General features: G+C 39.6%; 1 protein-coding gene across 1 annotated transcript in view; it reads right to left on the minus strand.

Moving 5' to 3' along the window:
• Window positions 1–2,991: 2,991 nt before the first annotated feature.
• Window positions 2,992–10,000, minus strand: part of rtn2b (reticulon 2b) — an 8,937-nt gene continuing 1,928 nt past the window's right edge. Inside the window, exons 2-7 of the mRNA XM_080840264.1 lie at window positions 7,754–7,961; window positions 7,281–7,419; window positions 7,033–7,102; window positions 6,292–6,338; window positions 5,970–6,028; window positions 2,992–4,042 (exon numbers count right to left, since the gene is read on the minus strand). Coding sequence (XP_080696390.1) covers window positions 3,943–4,042; window positions 5,970–6,028; window positions 6,292–6,338; window positions 7,033–7,102; window positions 7,281–7,419; window positions 7,754–7,961 — 623 coding nt within the window. The 3' untranslated portion in view covers window positions 2,992–3,942. The remainder of the gene's footprint in view (window positions 4,043–5,969; window positions 6,029–6,291; window positions 6,339–7,032; window positions 7,103–7,280; window positions 7,420–7,753; window positions 7,962–10,000) is intronic.

Consider the following 10,000-nt stretch of genomic DNA (forward strand, 5'->3'; position numbering starts at 1 on the left):
TATTTGTTTTTGAATGTGCATTTGAGACTTGGAATTCAGCCCTTTGAGTTGCTTATTGCTGTTGTGTTGTTGTCCAAAATAGTTTTCCAATTACAGCATGTTTGATTCCGGAATGCTGTCATATTGTGTTCTGGGTATGCATCAGTTTGGCATATAACTACAGGAAACTACAATCCACAGTAGAATGTAGGATATAAATGAGGTATAAGGTATAGAGGGACCATTCAGTTTAAGACAAATATTCGATACAATATCCCCACACTAGATAAAGCCCATACAAGACCATTGTCCAAACGTGTGAATATGAACCACAAATATTATTACGGGAGCCCCAAACCCGGGCCCAAGTGTGTGAATAGAGGGTCCAGGGCCCGTGTGTGATGTGCTGAAGTGTAGCGGACCAGCGCTGGTTCTGTTAAGCCCGAGCGTCAGCTACATGTCCCCTCACACTCCCCACCGAGGAGGCATATTGTTCCACATACTCCGCAGGTGACCTACATAACTCAGCGGCTCTTAAAAGCGCTTTAACAGAAAGGGCCCAGAATAGTTTCTCGCTGCTCTGCATAAACATGCAAGTTTTTTGTTTTTTTTCAGTCACTGTGCATTTCTCGCAGGTATTCACTTCTACAAATCCAATCAGATTTTACTAAGACACTCATATGACTAACAGCACATCCAATCAGGTTCAACTGAGAGAGCAGCAAGACACGAGGGGTCTGCTCCCTACCTAACACAACAGTCAGGCCTGTCCAGATCGAAACGGGATTAACCGAAAATGGCCAAATTTATATCCGTTTTCGTGTATACAACCGGCCCACACATTGTCTGACACATAAAAAAGTACCGTTTCCGAAAATTAATACACTAACCACACAGAAGCATTTACTGATAACACACGGACTCAGGAGCATTTAAGGATAACACACAGACTTCAAAACGCTATCAGACATTCACGCTGGCATTTAAACACAAGGAAACATAGCCTTACAGCTAAAGTTAAACATTAAACACAGAAAAAACAGTAACCGGCACACAGGGAAAACACACACATCATTATGGGCAACCTGACATCACCAGGCACACAAGGAAGTGCATAACCTCCCTTTGCTCGATAAAGTATTGTTCTGGATGTGTCTTGACAGTGAGTTTCTGTAAGGGTAATCTGTATGCCAAAACAATGTAGATTGCCTTGAAAATACCTGTTTATGGGGGGGGGGGGGGGGGGGGGAGACCTTTTAGTAGAAGTGTTTAAAAGAATCCATCTAGTGTGCAAGAGACAATCACAAAGTGTGTGTTTTTGACTACTTGTGTGCGTCGTCTGAGAGCAAAGATTGATTTTGACCTGGAAGTTAGATGGTTGTACTGATGTGAGTGTGGTTTTGAGAATGAGTGTGAAGTTTTAAGAAAATGGTGAATAGTTTAGAAAATGTGTCTTAGCAATTGGGGAAAACCATAATACTGAATTGTCAGTGTGGAGGTGTAGCTAGTTTAAGCTTCTTTATATTAAATGCAGTTTCATATACTGGGAAACTAGATAAAGCTGAGGGGTGGTGAGATAATTAATGGGAGAGGAAAGAAGAAAAAACTAAACTTTTGAAAATAAGCCATGTGAGAAGTTTAGAGGGGAAAAAACACTTTTTGGTGGAGCTGTTAACAACTTAGACAACTGAAATGTGATCCCGACTACACACTGTTTTTTGATGTCTGTCGCCAAAAAGGTTGGAAACCACTGCTGTAATCTTTAACAATGTGTTGTAATTTAAAAGCTGGATATTTTATCCATTGGGTATCCAGCTTAAAAGTAACTAGTAACTAAAGCTGTCAAACTAATTAAGTGGAGTGGAAGTATAAAGTAGCATAAAATGGAAATACTCAAGTATAGTACAAGTACCTTGTAGGCTACAGTAACTGTTACTTCCAACAAGTGAATAATATTAGCTAGACGAATGGTTTCGTTTAGACTTCATTTTATTTTCGAGCAAAAGATTCGAGAAAGCATCTTCAAATATTCCAGAGGTCGGAGTGTCATAGCAGTTTTCCCAAATGGTTTGATGTCTCATTCATGGAAACTACTTTCATTCCACTAGCCTCCGTTGCCCCTTAAAGCAAAACAAGGCCATTCCATTCCAAATGATATCTAACGCGATCGTCTGAGAAACATTACAAACCGGTAAACATGTCATTACTGCAGTTTAGTGGAAACACGCTTCTTCCATATGGGGATTGTGTTTTGCGTTATAGTACTCTATCTCTCCAACTCTTCAAAGGACGAACAAGTAAAAACTCGTCTGGCATTGAACTCTTATTTGGGACACCACTGACGTAAACAAAGCATGATGGAGAATGCCTTACTGTTGCACAGCTGAATGCTCTGAAACCTGTAGTACAATCTGGACCTGTATCGGTCCTTACCCCCCCCCCCCCCCCCCCCCCCCCCCAATAGCTGGAGTTTTTCTGATTGGTCCTCTGACTTTATTTACCCTGCTGCCACCATCTACTCAACTCATACATATAATTTTAACAATATTTGTTTGAAATGTTAAAAACACCTCTGTTGAACCGGACTGTAGTGTAATTCGAAACAAAACACTTTAAATTAACACCGTCATCATCTATGAATGTCATCTATCATCTATATGCACTATAAGTCATTGACAAATAAACGTGCAACATGTATCACCAGTACTGATTCACCATAACCACTCGCTGTTTGCCAGGTGTCTCGTTTATGTCGTCATCTGTTCTTCATCTGAGTAATAAAAACCTCAGATACACTATTGTTATTGTAACAAAGGAGGCTAGCAAACAATTTCATGTATAATAGCGCCCTCTTGTGGGAAAAATAATAATTTATGTTTGACTTGACTTTCCTGCTTTTTTAACCTTGTTTTGTTTTTGAGAAGATGGAACAGATATTTTGCAATGTTGTAAATGAAATGTAAATATACATATAAGTAAAATGTTTATGGGTCATACAAATACATCTGATGATGAAGGTTAATGCAGTTTCAGTTTTATTGTCTAATTATTTGGGTTGTATTTTCTCATTCCACACAAAGGCAGGGTATAAGGGTATTTATCTGTACAGAAGAAACATAGAAAATATTCACTGAAAGCGCATGTCTCAGATATAAACGTGTCTCAAATACATTCACTTCACATGACAGTACCTTTTATCGTACATTAACAGTTTTCTTTGCAAATGTGACTTCTTAGACAGCATACCTCTTATACACAATATTTTGAATGACATTTCAGAGATTTCGGTTGTGTAAATGTTTCAAATAGTCAAGTATTCATAAACCTGAGGGAAGAATGTAAAAATGTAAACGTGGGGCTCTGTCTAAATACGAACAGAAGTGATACGTGTCAATGAACATCTCTGTAAACATAACGTGCTCTTACCTCATCTGCCCTTGGCTTAAAAAGGGCTGCTAAAATAAACTGAATTAATTCTGCATATGAACGTGGGAAGTCACCTTCACGGAGGAGTGAGCTGTACTTAGTAGTGCATGATGGGAAGTCATTAACTGTTGTGCAAAAATAATCAAGGAAATTAAATAAGACTGGTAGATCTGGCTCAGATCTGGCTCAGATCTGGCTCAGATCTGGCTCAGCTCCGTATCAGGGACTTGGCTGCCATCTGGAAGACTATTGCTGTTAGGCTGAGAGGGTTTACCTTTAAGACGTTTGAAGATGTTTTTAAGACAAAGTTTTGATGAATGTGAATTTTTCCTGACCATTCTGATCAGTGATCAATTTGCGCACTCAAGTTGCGGACCTTAAAATCTTGCTCCCGTTCAATGACCTGTACACACCGTATGTGTGTATTGAATTAGGTTGAGCATTAAGACATTTTTCATTTTTTTCTTCAGATTATCAGTCTCTGTCCACCCCCCACCCCATGAATCTGCCCCCCCTGTTTGTCTGTGCCCGCCCTCATCACTTTGTCTTCAGCTTTGCTTTCAGTGCAGGTGGGGGTGGAGTGGAAGCAGGTGAAGGTGGAGGTGGGGGGAAGATGAGCTCATGGATGCTGTCAAGGCTGCAGAACAAACAGCAGCTCTTACACTCCATACAGAAGGGGAGGATTCATCACACAATGATGTTACATGTTGGTGTGTGTGTGTGTGTGTGTGTGTGTGTGTGTGTGTGTGTGTGTGTGTGTGTGTGTGTGTGTGTGTGTGTGTGTGTGTGTGTTGTGTGTGTGTTTGTGTGTTTGTGCAAAGTGCATCAATGTGTGTAACAATTTCACTGACATAATGTATGGCAAAAAAAAAAAATGGTTAAAATACAATAAATACAATGATAGAAATATGTTTCTAAACATTATTGTGATTTTCCAATATTGCATTCAGATCATTACTTATATGGGCCATTCTACCGAATTGGTGCAAAGTCAGGTCGGAAATATTTTGATTTTTTTTATGTTTTATTCCCAAAACTTTGTCCGTATGTATATTGTACCATATCTAAAGTACACTTATCTAGTAAAAGAACAGTCAATTTTTATATTGTATTTTCAGAATGTGTTGGAATGTTTTTCCTCTTCCAAAAATTGTCACTACCGAAACATCACATTTACTATAGTAAAAAAGTATTATTATTGACCTGTTCAGATTGTGTTTCCTTCCCTTCTCTGAAGAGTATTTTTACAAATATTTCTTGAAGGTTTTCACAATGAAATCCATAAAAATGAATTTTTTACCAAATTTTCAAGTTCAATTTATACAATTCATCAAAATCTAAGTGCAATATTTCTTTGTAAAATGCAAAATACTGATCATATTGATTCCAGAGTTGTTGATTGATGAAATTGAACATACATTAATCCAATCAGTATCATAACATTTTAGTTGATTACTCAATATACTTAATTTTTTACAAAACATCCTGTGTTTCGGTAGTGCTGCACTGTTTCGGTAGTGACATCCAGTGTTTCGGTAGTGACTGCACTGTTGGATGGATGTTCATTTCTCTCCCAAAATCTTCCAAAAGGTGCTCTGGGCCACCCTTTAGTCCGCACAACACATTTATTTAAAAAATTATCGGATTGAACTACTTACCATTTCATTTTGTCACTACTGAAATCATCAGGTCACTACCATATGTTTCGGTAGTGACTGTTTCGGTAGTGACAATTCTAGCTAATTTTAAGCATAAATAAAGAATTCTAACAAGCACACTGCATGCAAAGACATCTTTGAAGAGGTGAACACACATACAAATATAAGATTTTCCATGAAACCCCAAAAGGTTTAGTTAATTGAAGAAAACATGCGTTTCGGTAGTGACAATTCTTAAGGTTACACGTCGATTTTCAGACTTTGGAACACATTTATATAAAAACTATGGGATTTAGCTACTTACCATTCAACCATGAGGGTCAGAGATGCAGTGTCACTGCATGGTCAAAAATGCAGAGTCGTGGCTAAAACACAGGCTCAGCCAATGGACTAAAACTCTTGTGTTTCGGTAGTGACATGAAAACTAGGGACATGATTTTTTGAGTATAGAAAATTGATTTAAAAATTAAACCCACAATAAATCTAAATAATCCAAGTTCTGTTTCAACCCAATCATAAAGATCTTTGAAATTAAATCATTGAAAAAAATCTTAAAAAATTGAAAAGTGTTATTTAAAGGCATTGAAATTTAGATGTCAGGGTTGGGGACAGCTACTTCCCAATAGAAAGTACCCTATAAATGATGATTTTGTATATATTTAGCTTATCACTATCTCATGTAATGCATTGGGTTTATATAGACCATAACATTTTCTAATTAAATATCTATGCCTAAATACCTAATTGTTTTGTAAATAGTTTTTATTGTTGAGGGACTGCATATTACACGAATTCGGTAGAATGGCCCATATATGTTAAGTTTTTGTGGGATTGTATCTCTGTTTGATAAGCATATGTTTTGCGTCTTGGCTGTATTACATGTAACAGGATAAGGTCGGTACTTACATTAGTTTTCCTCTGTCTAAAGAAGCGCTCACCGCTTTCACAATCCTTTCAATCCGTGTCTATGAGAGAGAGAGTAAAAGAGTGAGAGTGAAGGAGAAATGAGAGACAGAGAGAGAAAGAAAGAGAGTGAGAGTGAAGTAGAGAGAAAGAGAGAGTGAGAGAGAGACCAAGAAAGCGAGAAAGAGTGAGTGAGAGAGAAAGAGAGAGCACGGGAGAGAGAGAAAGAGAGGGAGGAAGAGAGAGAGTGATTGTGAGTGAGTATTATTCCCTTGGATTATTCCTTTTTTATCCCCCGTGTTCAGATTGAAAGACTGATTCCTACCTGATTCAACCTGTAGAAGAGAGGTAGAGAGAATGCACAGATCACCACTGTGGCAGGACAAAAAGACAGAGAGAGAAACAAATTGAGGCAGACAGACTCATCTCTCCACATCCAACTTAAACAGTTCAAACACCAGTCTTTAATTCATGTTGAATCCTCTGTTGGCATGTAAATGTTACTGAGTAATGCAGTTTTACTGTTGTATGAGGACTGATTAAAATGACTGTGATTCCATTTAGAAAAGTCCCACAATGTGTACTACTGATGAGAATGGAGCTGTCTGTTGAGAGGCTTTGGCCTTGCGTTTGAAAAAACACGACAGATGACGTTAATGTCACTGAACAACATTTCTTTCACATAAATATGTGTGTTTAAGCCTTTGATATTGACTAACAAATGAATAATGTGCTGTTATATTAACATTCAGTTAACGGACGCTCTAAAACAGAGAAACTTACAGCTCTGGAAAGGTTATCATTTTATCTGTCTGTCTGCTTCCTGGGACTTTCTGTCTTACCCAAGACTTGTGTTGTTATGGTTACGAAGTTACAGGACCAGCATTATCTTTCTTACCCAAGAGTTCTGTTGTTATGGCTACAGGATCTACAGGACCCGCATTATCTTTCTTACCCAAGAGTTTCTGTTTTTATGGTTACAGAAGCTACAGGGCCCACATTCTGTCTTATCCAAGAGTTCTGTTGTTATGGCTACAGGAGTTACAGGACCAGCATTCTGTCTTACCAGACATCACCAGAGTGAGGCCATTGGTCTGGATGCCTACGTATGTCAGCAGGTACAGCAGCAGAAGAAACTATGAGAAGAGTAGGAAAGCAATTTTTAGAATTGTTAAAATTGTTGCTGTTTGCATTGCACTCTCAGATCATATTTCTTTATTTTAATATTACCAATATTTCTTTATTTTATATTAAGTCTTTGAGAGTGATAATATTCACTGGTCATTTATTTATTTTGCATATACTATGTAACACCTTAAATGAGTCAAACATGTTCTCAATGAAGACGAGTCTCTTTATTTCTGTGACGAACGTGGCAATTAGAAGAACGATGTTTTCCACAACACGGATGGTGGTGTCATCTGTCAGGGTCTGATCCTCTTCCAAGAAAAACCTTGAAACGAAACAGGCAAAGACTCTGCCTTATCCACAGATCATGGAGCAATTCATGTCATAGTGCAATTCATACTTACATGCAATTCAGACTGACAAAAACTCTTAGATTTTATTCAAATGCTCTAATACGATTTCGCACTATAATGACTGCACAATTGTATTCATACCTTTAGCCCAGACACTGAAGGTCAGTGCATGTGTGTGATGTCAAAGTTAATTGGTCTGGGTCAAAATAATTTCACACTGAGCTTTTGGCACTCAATGTGCAAGTGTTTGTAAGGGTTCTCTGCCTGTCTGACTGACTGGGGTCTCTCTGCAAAATCCCCCCTTACCGGAAAGGGTGGGATCCGTCCAGGAGTCGCACGAGGTGGAGGCCCTTGCACATCAGATATGTGGGGAAAGTAACGGCCATAACGGTCAGGAAGGAGTTGGACACCACGGTGATGAGGCTGAGCTGGAACAGGCAGGCCAGGCCGATCACCAGACCTGTGAACACCACGCCGGTCCTCCCCACATTCCGCCAGTATATCAGGTCTATCACTGAGGACAACGGAGAGCAAGGGTGCGTATATTAGCACACGTGGCAGACACTTTGATGGTTAAGTCCTTAAATATTGGGGAAAGATTGCTGTGAAATCAACGGCCAATCAAAGTGCTCCATGTGTCCAGCCCCTTGTTGTTGATTGGACTGGAATAGTCTATGGGTTGGTCAAAGCTACTTTGTTTGTTTCAAGTTGACAGAGACAGGACTGTGAACAAATGCTGTTGTGTTTTTGCTATAATTTGAGCATCTGTAGATAGTCTATAGGGGACCATTCAAATAAAGTGTTTATAAAATCAGCATCTGTAGATAGTCAATATTGGACCATCCAAAGCATGGCCCCAAACCAACACTAACATGCGTTGCTAAGGGAGTTTTAGATGTTTAGACATGGCACAGATCTACAGCCAGGGACGGATAATGAAACCATGGGCCCCTGGGCCTGGCCATGTAACCCCCCCCCCCCCCCTTCTTGTGCCCGCAGAAATTGTGCGCTTGCAAAATATTACCTAAATGTAATGACATTTTCTTTCAACAGCACAATAACTAAATTCACCTGTACCTCAACAGGATTTACAGCTGACATACACATTTTCTAACGCAGGTACACTCAATTAAAGCCATCAGCAAGTTAACAAAATACACCTCTTTCAACCACAAATAACAGATACATAACAGCAACTTCACGCAGAGGCTCTGGAGTAGGGGCCCCCTGAGCTCATGGCCCCGTTCGGTAATCCATCCCTGACTACAGCAGATCGGAAAGGAGTTTGAGCGGTTTAGACATGGCACAGATCTACAGCATATCTGAAAGGAGTTTTATTGGTTTAGACATGGCACAGATCTGCAGCATATCTGTTGGCCTCTTTTACACAAGCGTCCTGTCATCAGGAGGTGACACACTCAGAGAGCAGCAGGTTTGCTTGCTAACTCAGAGTCCTCTTGGTCTGTAACAGTGAGTGTCACTCAGAGTGTGATGACACTCGCAGCAGCTTGTGTTTTGCTGGCTGGGATCCTCTCTCACTCAAGAGGACAATAACACCAGGAAACTTGTGAAATTGTTTATCTCTAGTGTGGGGAGGGAGGGATGGAGGGGGTGGGGTGCATACAGTATGTACAATTGTTAGTGCCATGTTGGAAAAACTGCAACACCTAATAAACAGATTAAGAAAATAAATAAAGAGCTTTCCAAAGGGATTTGTGTTATTTGTACATGTAACTATATAAGAAACTCATTCAATCTATCAGAGAATTTAACCCAGTGGTCATCTAAATAAAAACAGGTAGGACACTGGTTTGAAGCAGGTACAACATGAGCTGAGGATGTACAGAGGAGAACACCTAAGGTCACCTGAGTTCATTCTCTTCATTCTGACTAGACACTTCCGGGGGACAGGGATAGAGATAGAGGGGGGGGGGGGGGGGGGGCAGAGAAGGGAGGAGAGAAGGAGAAGAGAGAATCATAATGAAGGTGTATACTGTATGATACCAAATTTATAGCAGATCAAATGGAGAGTGCCATCATTCAAAGTACTGGTTGTAGAACAACTTAGTGGGTATGCATAATGGTCCCACGGTCATGAATATCTTGGAAAAGTCACAACATTTTAAAATCCCATTGCGCAGGCCTGGACAGGTCATGACATTTGGTAAATTCATGGAAAGTTTTTGAAAAGTCATGAAATTTGCAAACTTCTGCAATTTGATACATTTTTCACTTCAATTGAAATAACCTTACTACCCAAACTAGACTAGACATAACCTAACTACCCAAACTAGACTAGACATACCCTAACTACCCTACTAGACTAGAAATGGATAAAGCTGTTGTTTAATTTTCATTCATTAATAAGGCCATCCTGTGAATTCTGTGTACATGTAAGTTATGAAGGATCATGAACATGTCATTAAGGGTCCTTGAAAAGGCATGGAAATGCTTTGAAATGTTGCTTGTGAAAATGGGTGGCAACCCTATGTAGCGTAGGGAGAGCGTGGTCACCCCACCCGGACTCGAACCTGGGTGTACAGGGTGCCAAAC

Source organism: Sprattus sprattus, assembly GCF_963457725.1.
Source record: "Sprattus sprattus genome assembly, chromosome: 1".
NCBI lineage: Eukaryota > Metazoa > Chordata > Actinopteri > Clupeiformes > Clupeidae > Sprattus > Sprattus sprattus.